This window comes from Primulina tabacum, chromosome 7 (assembly GCF_025594145.1).
Source record: "Primulina tabacum isolate GXHZ01 chromosome 7, ASM2559414v2, whole genome shotgun sequence".
Classification (NCBI taxonomy): Eukaryota; Viridiplantae; Streptophyta; class Magnoliopsida; order Lamiales; family Gesneriaceae; genus Primulina; species Primulina tabacum.
In genome coordinates, this window is record NC_134556.1 from 39348435 (window position 1) to 39365348 (window position 16914).

Consider the following 16914-nt stretch of genomic DNA (forward strand, 5'->3'; position numbering starts at 1 on the left):
AAAAAATTTCAGTATCATGCTAAATTGGGAACTAAAAAATGCAACTTAAGCAGCTGGAAATTTGAAATAAGATGAATTATAGTAAGACCCGTGATATTCCACAAATAATCAATTTCATACTTGTCAGCAAACTGTCTAATATATTGTGAAAGGATTGGCATAACTGTGAACCACATCGTTTTGAGCACTAGTGTATTAATGCATATGATAACTTATGGTCTGCAGCCGGAAAGTTTTCATTGTATACCTCCAATCGACCAGTGTAATACATGTAAGTGACCTTATCCCTGGCAGGAAACTCCTCAAAGTCAAAAATTCTAGCCTTTTAAATACTTCGTATCACACTGCGACATAAATGGATTGTCCCGAGCTTGAAATATATTTTAAAAAGTTCACAAGTCACATATAGAGCTCCCACACGTTTTGGTCCCTTTCCAGCAAGCACACCAAACACGTTCATGAGGAAAGAGCCAGAGCCTTTCAATTTCTCTGGGGTTTTCCCAAATAAAGCTAACTCTATATCAGCCTTCATGAAATCAAAGAATAACATAATAAGTTCACACACCTTCTGATTAACCTAATGCTCATTAATTTACACAGAGAGAGATACATTTTATATAATCTTTACCCTCTCAGCAAGAATCCTAATTTCATACGCAATAACATACAATATATGCTTCCAAAGCCCATGCCGAATCCCAATTTCGAAACTCCTGAATAAAAGCACTACAATTTTGCATCATTAGGACATTTACCACCGATCAAACAGTTTGTTCATATGGAAAGTTCATCAATTGATCGACTTACTTGGATGCTTTTTCAAAGGCCGTGTAAGATTCAACCAGATTTCTATGTCGAAAACTCTGCAAAGCCCGAAATATAGGTACTAGAATGTCTGTAAACTGAGAATGTTTCTCGGATTGCCTAATCACTCTATTAGCATCCTGACAAGGAGCAAATTAAATTATACCATTATCGATCATCACATACACAAGTGAAGGATGATACACAAATACATATGGAAAAATAATAGAATATATGTATATCATCTACATGCAAACACATTTTACATCATATAACCGTCGTTTATTCTTTTCCAATACAAATTCGAAGCACAATATGATGGATTTAGAGATGAATATGATATCTTTGTATCTGTCTCATTCAAAAAAAAAATTGAACTTCAACTTGAAAATTAGTCTACGAAACCTTCTTGTTTCGGATTTTCTCCACGGGCCTCCAAACCCATGGAGAAACAAGTTACAGGAATATTTTGCCACATTATTCTTACGTTTATGAAATGGAATACGAAAAAAATAATATCAAATATGAAGTTAGATTAAAGAAAATTATTATCAATGTTAAATTTTAATTTATAAGTATAAATAATAATATAAGATTCTAAATATATATTAAAATTTATATTTATTTAGTTTTGAGTCGACCGTAGCAAGAAAGAGTACGGTGCATTTACCCACATTTTTTCCCGATGCTTCCTCCATTCTGGTTCACACAAATCTCTTTCTTTTTCAGCTAACTGCACACTCCCCGTGCCTCCAAATTCACAAACTCGCACACACGAAAAGTGTGCGAGGGACCAGGAAAAAATCCCCCCATTTTCCTTTCCGTTGATGTAACACAGAAACGCACAGACGTCTATAGTATTTCCCGCACAAACCCAACTGTAAAACAAGAATTTCTAGTTCCCGACATAGTGTTTAATGGCCGATTTGATGAAATTGTCTTGCAATTCTCCGAGCTTTTCTTCTTCTATTTTAACCGCGTTTTCTTCGTCTTTGAATTCATATCAAAGGGCCCTTTCTTTCAGCCAGAGATTACACAGAAGGATTGTTTCTGTTTCAGATATCTCATCTGTTGGTGGTGAATTTTTATCCCCAAATCCCTTCAAATCCAGCAAGCAGTTAGCATCTTTCAAGGTAAAGGCTTCGACTTTCTTGAATTTTCATTTTGTTGTAAAATGAGACTGATGTTTTTAAGGATATCAGTGTTTCTACTTACCGAGATTGGCGCGGCTGTATGCCATTAATTGATTGTGAACTTTGATGATAAATTTGCAATTTTTTATTATTAGTCGACTTAGAATATGATGAAATCCTCTCTGTTGATGAAACTTGTCTTTGTCACTACCCTTTTTTTCTTGATGACTTTTGATTGTGGGTTCGTGGTGTTTACAATTGGTGACTAACTACTCGGTCGTTGTGCACATGGTCGTCAAATTATCTGAATGACTGAATTAGTGTTGTCTGGACATATATCTGAGCAGTGTTGTGAATTATTTGTTCATTTAATTATTCCCTTCAGCGGTAGTTAAGCATCTTAATTATTTAGTAGATTCAGATCGCATAGTCCCGTTCATCTTCGGCGCAAGAGCACTCGATCAGTGAGCTATTACGCACTTACATTTCATTCGAATAGCTAATACGAAATTTGTCTCAATTTAAGTTCCTAGTGGTGGTTCAGTCATCTAGATAAAGGTGCTATTTTAAATGCGACAGCTTGCAGTTGGCTCAATTGTTTATTGGTTCACAATACAATCTTTCTTGCATGCTACAGGGACATTTACCCTCAACCAGATAATTCATCAGCGATGTTCCATTTCCTCTGTATCCACTTACTTGTAATCTGATAGTTCAGTATGGTCAATAAGGATTTGGTTTAGATCAAAATGCCATGTATTAGGCATGTTTGCCAAATTATGAGTTTTTGACAAAGAAGGTACGATTTTCTGTTAAAGTTTCTGTAAATGGTTTTGAATGCCAGCAAATCGGCTTTAATATTCAGTTGGAACAAAGCCTGCAAATTCTCTTATTTTTTATAAGTCACCTAATGTTTAATCTTACCATCAGTTTAAGTCAAGCATGCACCTCCTCCTGACAAATTCAGATCAAGATATAGATGATTAAGACTTAAGATAGACAAGTAGCATTATCTCGACTCCCCTGTGATATTTTCAATGGTAGAAAGATTGAAAGAGCTAAGTATAATGCCTCGAGCTATTGTACGTAATTTCTCTGTGGCTGTTATTCATATATTTGTTTATGAGTTTAGTGGCATTGAAGTAAGCAGATTGAAGAGACCAAGGTAGGTAGTCAGTTAGGTTCTTGCTGAAATACATTTGTGCCAGAATTCGGGACTGGTTTCCTTGTCCATTGTGATTTATCGTTATTGCGGTTCTTTAAATATTGGATAAGTACTTGATGCAAGCTAACAAACAAGTGTATTTTTTCCCACTGTTGGTGAATCACCTGTAGCTGGAATTGCTTTGAATTTTTCCTTATGGTTGCACAATTTTATAAAAATAAATAAGCAGAGCAGATTGTCCAATTAAGACTTAGATATATTCTATAGTTTGGTATGGTCTATTGTACTTCATGCTGTTTGATACACATTGAATTTAATAAGCTTCAGAATCCCATTCTATTTGCACACTTATTTTTTTGTACTCTTGGTTGACATGAAGTTATGCTTGCCGATTCGTTCGGATTGTTGACCGAAAGTCTGGATCTCATTTACCGTTTGGTGGTGCTGAATCCTAAAACCAGCTCTTAAGCGTATTTTTTTAAACATAGACCTAGAAAGCGCTTTTTTTTTTTCAAAACCAAAAAAGCTCTTCTTTTAAAAAGTTTATGTATCCAAACACACTCAGAATTGGCATGTAGTATTGTTATCTTTTTCATTTGGTTATCTTTTTGGTTCCAAGTAATGCAAGGTTATTGTAATGCCAATTTTTTTTTCTGAAATCAAATCTTCAGTAAATGCTTGAAATATTTGAATTGTTGGTTTTTAAATCCTTTAAATATATTATTTTATATGTATGTCTTTTCCTCCTTGATTGAAGTTTCTATTGTTTTATCAAAAAACGGCTTGTTGGTATTTATAGCATTTGTTCAGTTTTTTGTTCGAGTTTCCTGAAACACAGTGCAGCAAAGTCGTTGCAAGAAAATTTAATGACCCATAGTGTGTGGCCAAAAATTAGATCACTCGGTAGGAAAATGATCCACAGTTTCTGGATTATGCTTCGATTTTTTGTTACAAAATGGTTTCTATTCTTGTTACGGTCTACCTTCTGCATGTGTTCTATGAGAATGGTGAACTCTTGATAATTTGAAATTTGTACAATTGATGATCATGTTATAAAAAATTTATAAAACAATGCTAAGTACGTATAATGCATCATTCTTTCTTCACTTAATGACATCTCTTCTCTTTGTATCTATTATCAGATACAAGCAACTGTTACTGAAACTGAGCCACCCAAGTGGTGGGAAAGAAATGCGGGTCCGAATATGATCGATATTCATTCCACACAAGAATTTTTGAATGCTTTGAGTCAGGCTGGAGATAAGCTGGTTATAGTTGAGTTCTATGGGACGTGGTGTGCTTCTTGTCGAGCACTATTTCCTAAGGTAATATTCATTCAAGTATCTTACACCTCTTGCGCAATATAGGCTTTGATAGGATAATGCTTGCTTAGTGCTTAACGAGTATCTTTTTCATACATCAAGATGTAATTACATTCAGTCAAACTTTAGGGTGTGTTTCTTACTTGTGGAATCAGATAGAGTTTTTAATACTGCTCTAATGTCAAATACTCCACGGTATGGGTCTTCTATTCGTTTTACGAATTGCCGATATCGGAGTCAGGATGAGAATGCATGAAATTGGATTTGATTTATTTTGGGGATCAAAACCAATATAAACTTAGAAATAGCTATCGAAAGATTTTAAATATATATATATATCTAGAGATTTTACTAAACAGATAATTTTCACCTTTTCTATTTTGCAAGTGTACTCATGGACCATGGTGAATTATTACTTCATTACTAACCTAATTTACAAACTTATGTGATGTCCATGCCTCAAATAAATACGTCTGTATATATTTCTTGTAACTAACAAAAAAAAGGCTTAAGGGGGGCCTAGAAGAGAGCTTTCACTGTCCTCGGAGAAGGTGTCGCAGTTAAGTTAGCCTTACTCACTCTAGTTAACTTTTGGCTTAGAAAGTCCCTCGTCCTAGAGCTGATAGAAGTATAATAAGAGTATGAAGTCTTCAGATTTTTAATCTAATGCAAAAGTGTAATTCTGTTTTCCGTTGTCAGCTATGCAGAACAGCCGAGGAACATCCTGATATTTTGTTCCTTAAAGTTAATTTTGATGAAAACAAACCCATGTGCAAAAGTTTGAATGTAAAGGTTCTTCCTAATTTCCACTTCTACCGTGGGGCAGATGGACAGCTTGAGGCCTTCTCTTGTTCCCTAGCCAAAGTGAGTAAAATTTCTTCTGCACGTTTCTCTGTCAATTTTTGTTAATCTAAGTACTTGTGTTTCAATGTTAAAACCCGAGGTTCTAGAATTTGCATTTGATTACACTGACCATTCAAGATTTTAACTACTTTTTTTTTGGCATATGCTGTATTACGTATTTTGAATTGTTAATACATCGAAGTCTCTTAGTGTCATCCTAATTGACATAAAATTGATATATTCTAGCAAGGTCCTCTGTGGGTTTCAGTAAAAATGGAAAGGAAACAACTAACCAGAGAAATAGTTGACATGGTGATAACACGGTCCTACCTTGGTTTGTGGTAGAAGCATCAAAATATTTACAAGTCTGTGCCGTGGTGCAGAGTTACGCATAGGTTGAGCTTGTGGGTCTGTGGTGTGACAAGCATTATATGTTATATAACTATTTTTTTGTTAGAGTGCAAAAGAAATATGTAGAGTCTAATGTATGTGGATATTGGCACATTTAGATACAACTTATTCTGTATTATCTACTGTATGAATTTTTCGATATGATCATCAAAGAAATAACTTCTTACCACCAAAAACTAACGCAGTTTCAGAAAATAAAGGATGCCATCTTATTGCATAACACAGCTCGATGCAGCATTGGTCCACCTAGAGGTGTTGGAGATCTCAACCTTGAAATCCTCTCGGCTCCTAAAGAGAAGCAACCTGAATCTTCTGTGACATAGTACTCTGTAATCCAAAAACTAGCCGTTTATAGTTGTGCATTTGTGTCTGACGTTCTTGAGGAATGCAATTGATTTCTAATAATTTTATGTGTAGTATGATATGCTAAGTTGGAAGCAAAGCTTTATGGTATCATCTTTTTGCATTCCTTGTATATATATGCATGCACATATATAGAGGCTTGTGGCCATTTTGTATCATTATTTAATTGAATGAAATCGATCCAAATCGTGCCTATAGAGGTGTAGTATTCTTGTTTGTGGATGCATTTCTTGTTTCTTTTTTCTAGTTTAGCTGTTTTTGAATGCTTGGGATTTGGTACTTCAAGGTTGGAGCAACAAAGAGATTTTCCCAAAAGACTATTAATATATAGCATGTCAAAATATTTGTAGTAAATGATGCATGAAGAATAGAGGTGTAAACTAAATAAATCGAGTTGAATATTAATATTAATACAAATGTAATATTCGAATTCGGCTTAAATTAAATATATTCAAGTTTGTACTCGATTCGAAGTTCGAAAATTTTAAATTTTTTATCCGAGTTCAGTTCGATGGGATGTTGTAGTTTGGCTCGAAATGTTTGATCCTATTTATGAGCTATTCAAATTACTATTTGGATATTAAGAATAAAAAATTAAGATTTGAAAGCTCGAAATGTCTGAAAGGATCGAAATGTATATATATTTAATATCGTATTAATAAAATATCAATGATCGTGGTCGGCTTGTAAACTATTGAACAAAATAATTTAGGTTTGAGTTCGACTCAAAAAATTTTGAATATGTTCGAGTTCGATAAGTTTTATGTATATTTATCAAATCAGCTCGAAAATTCACGAATTGGCTTGATTCATTTACAACCTAATCAGAATTAACTAAGCCCCATAGTAAATAAAAAAATGTTTTATTTTAATTCATTAGTATTTATATAATATAATGAATATATTAAATTTTAAATGTTATTAAAAAATTCTTATATCAATAATGTTTATATCATTGAGGTAATACTAAAATGAAAATAAATTTTTTATATATATTAACTTAACTTTTATATATATAGTTTCAACACTAACTTCTAAAATGCGTGATGCACGTCGAAATACGGAGATCGAAGTTCAAGTTTTTTTCAAATTTAAACGAAACTAATATGAGTTTACGTGTAAAAAAAATTAATTTTTAGTATAATTTTTATTATTTCCAATCAAGCAATAAATAAAAAGATTAAAATTGCCACAAATATAAGATTAAATGAATAAAATTTCAAGTTCTGAAATATTAAAATCGCAATATATTACCATAAATTTAAATTAAATGAATAAATTTTCAAGTTCAACATTAAAGTATTAAAATTCATTTTTTCAAAGAAAAACGAGTATGAAAATTACAATAATTAATAGTTTCATATAAATCTATATAATAAAAATAAGCTCATTATCGATTAATATATCATATTTATATTCATGATTTTTTTAAAAAAAATTAATTATATATCAGTCAAAAAATAAATGAAATCATGTGTTTAAAAAACGATTGCTTGATCAAGATCAAGCGGGTTAAAAACATAAACGAGATTAAGAAAGAAATAACACACTCTTTCAGAAGAAAGAAATTGTATACCATGTAATGGATATAATTCTAAACATTCAAATATTGTAATACGCAACTAATCAGAAAATTTGGTGAATTTTACAAGACAAGAAGGAAAATCATCAGTCAAATGAAAGCAACCATTAGAGTGCCTCAATCTACTCCTCGGTGTATCGAGGAACCTCCCCTCTATATACCCTCCAAGGTCCCCCATAAAACATCGGCTTCATTATGGGAACTTCTGCGCCAGGGTGTTTTTCCCAAAACTTCTCCTGAAATAGATGAAAGGCGTTTCGTTACTTGGGTATTTCAAACAAGTTACAAGGGGCTCATATAATCATTTCAAATTAAGAAGGACGTAGGATTTGTTGATAAACGAAACAGGACTTTATTATCAGAGAAACACAGCTAGAACAACTTAAGATGATCTGTCTTATAAATGGGATTATTTGATGCCAAGCTAGGATACTCCTTGCTAGGTAGACTAAAGAAACTACATATCCTCGGCGCTGGATTGAATGTGATTTTGTTTTTTTTTAACAAAACTAAATAAGTAAGAGATTTTAAGTACAAGGGCCTATAAGAATGAAGATCGGTCATTTAACTGATAGAAAGCACCGAGCGAACTGCTCTTCACACTGGAGCACTATTACGAGTTTCCTTCAAATTTCCAAGCTTTCCATGAAGTTTCCTGACCGACCAAAAGTAATGGAGTACCACACTGGCAAAAAGTGAGAAACAGAAATATGAAACTCAGAAAGGTCATCTGCAACTCAGTATTCGTGTGTGGCACGAAAACAACTCGAAGAAAATCCTGCACTTGAAAAACGTCCGATGGCACCAAATAAAGGACCCTAATACTGAATTTGACACTAACTCACTCATCATTAAGAATCATTCATAAACAATACAAATACATATATGCATGGTTTTCCCAAAGCATAATTCACTGCTAAGAACCTACGTAACAATCTTGCCGAGCGATCAAAATCGTAGATCAAATAAACAACAATACAGTTCCCATCTCTGAGTTTTCAAAACAAGTTGATTACCTTGTAGAGCTGCTCCGTGATTGCAGCGCCAATGACCCCAGTATAGAAAGCACAAATATAAATGCAGACCAACGGAGTGAAAGATTTGGGTCGCCTGTACGGCTCCATCATGTCCCAAAGAATCGTCCTTTCCCCCTTTGCTTCCAAATAATCGACATATTTCCTCCACAAATAACTCGTCATCTAGCGATTATCAATCGTCGCACAAGACCTGATTACACGAAACAATGAATTCTACACTTCCAATTCCAACATAGAGGGGGAGGAAATCGCCTTGGGCATTTCGACAAACAGGTTATTCGCTTGAAAATAACCAGCCACGGTCACAAAAAAAGCACACACACCCCTTTCCATGGAAACCTATAATATACTTGCGAAGTGACAAAAATGGAGACCAGACAATTTTATGGAGACTTACTGGTGGTCGACGGACGAGGAAGACTGAATCAGCAGTAGACTCCGGAATCTACTAAAATGTTTTTGTTTCCAAAACAAAACAAAAAAAAAAAAAATTATATCAAGAACCATTTTGTCTTATGATTAAATTATTAAAGATAGTATAGCATTGTCTAGGGGTTTTAAAATAGGAATTGACCCGCCAACTCGATCCAATTCGACTTGAAAATATCAGGTTTGGGGCAGGGGATTTTTTGTTATAACAAAACAAAAATCGGGATGAGTCTAGTTAGGCAGGTTCAAGTTCGGATTGATTGGTTTTTAATATTATGACGTGTCACTTCAACCCGACTCGAACTTATCCAAATTGACACTCCTACAAATGTTAATAACTCGAATATCTTAAGTTTATAACAAAGTTCGAGAACAAATTATAACAAATTTGTTTACAATTAAAAAATATTTTAATATTAAATATTTTTATTGTTTTCAAAGAAAACTAGTGTTTAGCAAACTCTGTGTATAATCACAAAAGTTATTGCGAGGTAGTTTTATCGGCCTAATTTTGTGAGACTAAATTCAATTAGATCCGGTCTATGAAAAAAAATTATAATTTTTCATATAAAAAACAATGGTATTTTGTATAAATATGGATTGAATCAATTCGTCTTACGGATTTAAAAAGTCTCACAAAATACTTATTTATTGACAATTTATAGTTAAAACAAAATTATTTTAAAATATAATCAAATAATAAAATATAATTTATATTCCCATTCAGTTGTTAAAAATAATTTTTAATATGGACCTATACTTTGTTGTTTTGAACATTTATAATTAAAAATAAATAATTGTAATTTTAAAAAAATTAAACAATCCAGAGCTTTTTTTATATATTAACTAATAAATAATCATTGTATGTTTTTTTTTGGGGAACATTGTATGTTTACTAAAAGTTAGCTACTGAATAAATTTTTGGAATTTTTATTGACATTTCAAAAATTTATTTTTATATTTCGCTTTTATGTTTTTAAATATTACGAAAATAAATTTTTGAAGTGTAAATAACACTTTTTAAAATTTTTATAAAGCTAATAATTGATTAAATTATTATTTAAATAGTTTCTTTTTTTCTTTTTTTATAAACCCCTGATTTGTGTTTCAAATTCCTTGGCCACTGACTTCTCCTCCTAACCCGCCGCCACCCGCCCGTGGAGTTGCTACAACCTCCTTAATCTTTTTCCCGGCAATCATTTCGAGGTATTTTTTCAGGATTTTTGTCTTTTACCTACTATTTGGAAACGAAAGCAATATACAAGCGGCTGATCCTCCATTGCGTTGTAATCGATTTTTACTTTATTTTGAGTTCTAATGCTGATGAAATTTTTCTGGGATTGTTTATTTGATGTTATTTTGGGTTTTTTTTTTGCTGATTTTATAAATTTTGTTTGGGAACTTGACTACTTGAGTTGGATTTTATTCATCATGTCTGTATTTTGAATCAGTGCGGTGTTAAAAGCTAGAGAAACCATGTGATTGATGTTGGCTAGTGTCTCACGGGATAATGAACCCTAATGTATATCCATAGACGCAATGTAAGTTTCAGCAGCTTAGCCAGTAGCATTTTTGACCAACGATGACTCCACATCCCAAAAACTCAATGGGAAGGAGAATTCCCTTGAGGGTTTCTTTTGTTCCTTTTGTCTGATTCTCAATCCTCAGCCTCTTTTTCCTGTTATTTGCTTTTTCTGTTCTGAATTTTATGGTTTCATTTTTGGAGTTTGTTGTTCACAATAGTTAATACCAGAAGCTGGCTGAGCAATTAATATCCCTACGCAGTTTCTTTCTACGTCTTCTTAGGATTTCATAACAAGTGTAAAACTGGATCTTGAATGATAAATTTCTTATCTAGAAGTTTTATCCTTGGTAAACAATTTTACGCTTTTATCTGTGTGCAATTGAATGATGATGATATAAAGTCAGGTTTTTTTGAATTTTGGGCCATTATATGAAGTTTGTAGGATCCAATCCTTGGAAATTGTTGAAACGGTTCTGGCTAGGAGATGGTTCTTTAGAACCCTTGTTTCATATGTGATCTTTTAGTGTTACTGGTGAATTTTGAACTTGTGTACAATAATTGATTAAGTTGGAACGGAACTAATTTTGTAGTTTACGTTTGATAAAGTACTTGCTCCAAAATGTCTGAAAATGTTTGGACCTTTTGTGTGTAAGAATGATGAATTGAGTATAGTGATTTTAAAGTATTCATGTCGTGATGCTATATTCTTTATTTTCTTGTCTACCTGCAAATCACTAGCTTCAACTCTAATTACTATTGTCCTATAGTTTCAGAGAAGCAATATCACGGGGGTCTGTTTTCCTTTTTTTTGCTCTCTTTGAAGGCTATATCGGTGTACCGAAGTCAATACTGGGTTGTGATGACATACAGAGGTGTATGTAATCATCTGTAGAACTTGATTTGTCTTGCCGCTTTCAACCCTTCAGTGATCTACGGACCACTTTTTCCACAAACCTAATAATGAAACTAGCTACTCTTTATAGATTTACTTGTTTCAATCCCTCTTTTCGAGGAAAATCCAGGATAGTTCAGTATCGTTCTTTCCAACACGATTTTGTCCCAAGAGATCCCAATACCAAGCCGAAAAGGTACAAGTACCCTGAGTTCTATGATCCATACGGACCAAGACCCCCTCCTTCCGACAAGATTGTCCAGCTTGCTGAAAGAATTATTTCCCTACCTCCGGAAGAACGTATGCAAATTGGTCCTGCTCTCAGAGACAAGTTAACGCTTCCTAAGCTGCAGCCTATATCTGTAGAGGGAATGGATTTGAGTACTCAAGGTGGGGCACGATCCGGGTCGTCCAAGGCTGAGGAGAAACAACCTGAGAAAACAACATTTGATGTTAAGCTGGAGAAATTTGATGCAGGGTCTAAACTCAAAGTGATCAAAGAGATACGTTCCTTCACGGATCTAGGGTTGAAGGAAGCCAAAGATTTGGTCGAGAAAGCCCCTGTTGTACTGAAACAACAGATCACAAAAGATGAGGCAAATAGCATCATAGAGAAAATTAAAGCTGTTGGAGGAGTTGCAGTGATGGAATAACTGTCCTTGTTACACATTCTCCTTGTATTTTCTTCTGAAAATAATTTGTTCGACACTTGATGTATTACATGACTATGATTTGAATGTCTGGATCCCTAAAAAAAATATTCAAGCTTTGTTCATTATATTAACGTAATTTTCTGTTTAAATGACCAATGGCACAAAAGCATCTGTTATCTGCTCGCAGTCGAGGTTTCTTTCTTTCATTTTTCCTTTCCTTTTTTGTTGGGGCTCTGGAGTTCTATTTCATGCTTAGGATGTGTATCAACGGAACCGAAGTAAACTGAATCGAATATTGCAAAATCAAATAAACTCTCGTCTTTTCCAGGCAAACTAAATCGATCGAATTTTTCATCAAAAAAATCAAGCAAATCAAACCAAATTCAAAATTTTGTTATTTTGGTGACGATCATTTTATCATAATTAAATTAATTAGTTTTGGTTTTTTACATATTCCCTTTATATATGATGTATTTGAAACTTACATCGGTGGATACAAAAATCTCATTCAAGTTTTTATTTTACAAAACCATGTTGTCGGCATGGTGGACTGAGTTACCGGTTCAAATAATTTAAGGTTGTGTTCAGAGTGAAGGATTTGATTTCAAATTCACACATCGAATATATTATTTCTGTTTTGATTCAAAATTAGAATGAATGATTTGAAATATTTTACGTTGATTAAGCACATTTTTTTGCTTCAACTTAAAATGCATCTCTCGACCTATTCATTTCAAATCTATGGATTTCAAGAATGTTCTCCCATGTGTCTGTCTATCTATATATGAATCCAATCATAACCTAAAATATAGAACAATAATTCACATGTGTCTGTCTATCTATATATGAATCCAATCATAACCTAAAATATAGAACAATAATTCACAACACCCCAAGTTTATTGTTTCAATCCAACATATTGTCTACTTTTCTGGCAGGCTCACTTCATATTTACTTTGAACACATTTCATTATCATTGAAATATAAAAATTTCATAGAGATCTTTCTTTCATATATTTTACAATTCAAGAAGAGTAGGTTTCTTGTGAAACAGTCCCACGAATCTTTATCTGTGAGACGAGTCAACCCTACCGATATTCACAATAAAAAGTAATACTCTTAGCATAAAAAGTAATATTTTTTCATGGACGACCCATATAAGATATTCGTCTTACAAAATACGACTCGTGATATCGTCTCACACAAGTTTTTGCCATTGAAGAATGATTAATCAATGGAATAAAGCACACCTCATAAATCTAGTATAAAATGAACCAATTGGCACATCTCTTAAATATGAGCCGGTGAAACATTAACAAATTCTTGAGATTCTTGAAACACGAAATCTTACTGAGAATCAGACCAAATTCAGCTACATTATATTAATTGAATGATCATATCAATAAAGATCTGTTCATCTAATATGGAGTAAACAATTCCCTAAAATTTCGTTATTCAAACTCAAAATCTCCAACTTTTATTATAAATTTGGTGATCACATATTCGTACAATCTCTTTGGCCACCTTTGATTTGGCTTGTTAATTCACTTCTTTAAATGTTTATAAAGTAGGTCTCTTGTGAGACGATCTCACGAATCTTTATCTATGAGACGGATCAACCCTACTGATATTCTCAATAAAAAGTAATACTCTTAGCATAAAAAATAATATTTTTTCATTATAACCTAAATAAGAGATCTGTCTCACAAAATACGACTCGTGAGACCGTCTCACACAAGTTTTTTTCATGTTTATAATGGTGGATTCATGTAATGGTTCCATTGTTTTTCAATTCTAAGCAGCAAGTAATTAACGAAGGACGGTTCGTTGACTCAAATAGATGAATAGCTTGAGGTGTGAGTAGTCAGGATAATGGTCCCAAATCGCCAAAGGGTTGAGTAGTCGAGAGTAAGTACTCGAAAACTTGCACATCAGTAGATCAAATAAAGAGATAAAAAGAACATTTGAGAACTTAACTAATGAATCATCCTTTCCATGCACTTACTGTCACGCTCCGATACTCAGGATTGACACCGGCTTTGTTTAACAATCACACAATCGAAAACAACCAGCCTCGTAGCACAATATAAACCAAAACCAGTTTATATTATAATTCAAAAGAAACAACATTGTCTTTACAATCCAAATGAAATAGTAGCGCGGAAGCGTTTTACAACTGAATAATAAAAACTTAAACTTAAACTAAAATATTGAAATCTCGAATTTCACCAGCCCCAAAACTGGTCCTCCTCCTCCTCGAGTTCTTCCTCGGGTTTATCTGGGAAAGGATTGTAAGGTGTGAGTATTTTGGTAAATACTCAGCAACTGGGGTCGTTCGAGCACAATATAACAATACACATTATCTCGAAAATCACATAACTCGCATAACATAATTCACAACACATGCATAACATTGAATAGACACTGAGATTTCTCTACTTTCTATGGTTTACTGATATCAGTCCCTAATTTTTACTCCTCTAAGAGAGAGAGGCCATATAGCGATTACATCCCCATCGCGTAAAGGGTCATACTATATTTGGGATTCCCTCTCATATACAGTTGAATCCTCACGGTGTCCAAAAATCACATGACAACCGACACAAGGAATGAGTAGAAAAAGAATTGTACTATATGAATTTTCGAAAACAACACATGCATAAATCTGAAAATTTAAACTTTAAAACAAGTCCACTTACCGTATTCTGGAATGCTAAAAACATAGGTACATGGCTTCGAGGATTGGATTGTTTCTTGCTTCTTGCTCGGGCAGCACTTCGGTTCACTTTCCAGCCTAATTCTTGGACGATTCTTGGTGCAAGGTTTCGGCTAGGACATCTGTTGGAATTTTCGAAACTATCAGCTAGGGATCTCGAAATGAAGGTGTGAAGAATGCTAAGAGTGATGGGGTATTTATAGGTGAGAGAAATGGAGCTAAATATGGTGGCTAAATCATGTTCAAATTGGCCCCTAAATCTCATGTTTTTTGGCTTCGAAATCTCATCCCATAATTGAGTTATTTAGCTACCAAAGTGTGGGATTTATTCCTTAATCCATTGTCTTTAATTTGTTCGAAAATATGGGGTGGATATGTCCAATGATTTTGAGCAAACTTTGATGATTTGATTCTAATTTACCTTGTAATCTTCCTTATATCCATGCATCATAATATTTAAGCATAGAACATAGTAGGATTTCGAAAATTTGGGTGCAATATCCATGCCTCACTCCTCTGGATCTTGTATGATGTCTTCCCATCTTGCCATAATCCTTAGAAATTTCGAAAATATGCTTTCCTTAGTGTAAATATTATTATCTTGACAATAAGGATTTCCCATAAAAATATTTTCCAATATGTATATCTTGTCCTAATAAAATAATCAAAATAATATGCTCTTAAATTAAGGGTTGAAAAATCTGGTTCTTACACATACACATAAATTACATAAATAAATGGAAGAAACTATTTAACATGACGATATTTAGATTCTTGGATCACCTAACAAGGTGCAAAATATTACAAAAATATGCTTATTTAGATTTAGTTTTCGTAAGTCGTCGGAACTAATTTTAATTAGTCTCTGGAACTGCAAGACAAACACATTAAATCTTGTACATGACAAAAGAATCTCTAACAAAAATATCCAAAGTAGATTATGTTGCTAGGATAAATACATACAGAATATTGCATATATTCGCTTTACCGTGAATATTCAGACATCATTAGCTGTTAATATATAACAAGTCGAAGTTGTTTTATGTTCTTTAATTATTTTAACTTTATGATTCGAATTGCAATTACCATAACCACAATTTCCTAATCCAACTTACATGCAAGGCAAATATCAAGTTTAATTATTTTATACATATAGAATTCATCTTTATATATACTCACCCTATAATAGTAGGACTAAATTACAAACAATAAATTCTACGCTCCCCTGTAAAATATAAATGATAGTGTGTTAATTATCGAACTTTGATTAATTGGTTAGTAGTTTAAGGGGGAAATGGAGGTGAATACATATTATTATTGTGCAGTGTTCGAGAGTTTTATTTTTGAAAAAATAAAATAAATTAATAAATCAATGAAAGATATGAAATGTTTAAAAGAAATTGTATATATGGTGTGCTACCATTCAAAAAAGAGTATGTATCTTGTGATACGATCTCACGAATCTTTATCTATGAGATGGATAAACCCTACCGATATTCACAATAAAAAGTAATATTTTTTCATGGATGACCCAAATAAGAAATCTATCTCACAAAATACGACACGTAATACCGTCTCACACAAGTTTTTGTTTTCAAGAAAATAGTCGAGTTAGGAGTTCAAATTTTTTGTTTTAGATATGATATTGTATAAGTTCTTGTCAACAATAATAATATGTTTTCCGATACCAAAACTTACAATTTTGGTTATTTATATTTGTCTATTCGTGAATTTGATTCTCAATATGTCAAATTTCAGTCTTTGTTAAATATATTTTCTTCTTTTGAAATTTAAGCATTTTTCCCGTGTTGATCTGATGTGGCGCTGACATGTCCAATGCATGTCTGTGTTCTCATAGAAAAATGACTAATATTATCTAAAAATAAACATACATCACATAACAAAAAATTGATTTCAAAAATATTATATATCAAAATTGCCACACACAAAAAATATATATAAAGAACCAATTTTTCCTTCCCAATATATAGAGTTATCTTTGTCTAAAAGTGTGTACAAATGCAAACTCTTGAATTTTA

General features: G+C 33.0%; 3 protein-coding genes and 1 pseudogene across 5 annotated transcripts; 2 read left to right on the forward strand and 2 right to left on the reverse strand.

Annotated features, from left to right (window-relative positions):
* Positions 1 to 187: 187 nt before the first annotated feature.
* On the reverse strand, positions 188 to 1502 carry LOC142550782 (enhanced ethylene response protein 5-like; annotated as a pseudogene).
* On the forward strand, positions 1462 to 6238 carry LOC142551948 (thioredoxin-like 2, chloroplastic). The gene is made up of 4 exons (XM_075661482.1): positions 1462 to 1937; positions 4245 to 4427; positions 5124 to 5288; positions 5864 to 6238. Exons 1-4 carry the CDS (start codon positions 1722 to 1724, stop codon positions 5999 to 6001), a joined length of 702 nt encoding a protein of 233 aa, XP_075517597.1. The 5' UTR covers positions 1462 to 1721; the 3' UTR covers positions 6002 to 6238.
* A 1355-nt stretch (positions 6239 to 7593) lies between these two features.
* LOC142550999 (uncharacterized protein At4g29660) lies at positions 7594 to 9211 on the reverse strand. 3 transcript variants are annotated; one of them, XM_075660048.1, is made up of 3 exons: positions 9058 to 9211; positions 8640 to 8850; positions 7594 to 7859 (listed from the first exon to the last, which is right to left on the reverse strand). In XM_075660048.1, the coding sequence occupies exons 2-3, from the start codon at positions 8820 to 8822 to the stop codon at positions 7746 to 7748; spliced, it is 297 nt and encodes a 98-aa protein (XP_075516163.1). In that variant the 5' UTR covers positions 8823 to 8850; positions 9058 to 9211; the 3' UTR covers positions 7594 to 7745. The 3 variants fall into 3 exon arrangements, with proteins under 3 accessions (XP_075516163.1, XP_075516164.1, XP_075516165.1); XM_075660049.1 differs by having other exon boundaries at positions 8640 to 8912; positions 9058 to 9154; XM_075660050.1 differs by having other exon boundaries at positions 9011 to 9146.
* A 958-nt stretch (positions 9212 to 10169) lies between these two features.
* Positions 10170 to 12284, forward strand: LOC142551949 (uncharacterized). The gene is made up of 2 exons (XM_075661483.1): positions 10170 to 10295; positions 11438 to 12284. Exon 2 carries the CDS (start codon positions 11575 to 11577, stop codon positions 12157 to 12159), a length of 585 nt encoding a protein of 194 aa, XP_075517598.1. The 5' UTR covers positions 10170 to 10295; positions 11438 to 11574; the 3' UTR covers positions 12160 to 12284.
* Positions 12285 to 16914: the final 4630 nt, after the last annotated feature.

Excerpts from the sequence above, each read along its gene's own strand:
- LOC142551948 (XM_075661482.1), top strand. The coding sequence starts at position 1,722 with ATGGCCGATTTGATGAAATTGTCTTGCAATTCTCCGAGCTTTTCTTCT. Across the intron at positions 4,428-5,123 it reads GTCGAGCACTATTTCCTAAG|CTATGCAGAACAGCCGAGGA; the intron begins GTAATATTCATT and ends TTCCGTTGTCAG. Across the intron at positions 5,289-5,863 it reads TCTCTTGTTCCCTAGCCAAA|TTTCAGAAAATAAAGGATGC; the intron begins GTGAGTAAAATT and ends AAACTAACGCAG.
- LOC142550999 (XM_075660048.1), bottom strand. The coding sequence starts at position 8,822 with ATGACGAGTTATTTGTGGAGGAAATATGTCGATTATTTGGAAGCAAAG. Across the intron at positions 7,860-8,639 it reads TCACGGAGCAGCTCTACAAG|GAGAAGTTTTGGGAAAAACA; the intron begins GTAATCAACTTG and ends CATCTATTTCAG.
- LOC142551949 (XM_075661483.1), top strand. The coding sequence starts at position 11,575 with ATGAAACTAGCTACTCTTTATAGATTTACTTGTTTCAATCCCTCTTTT.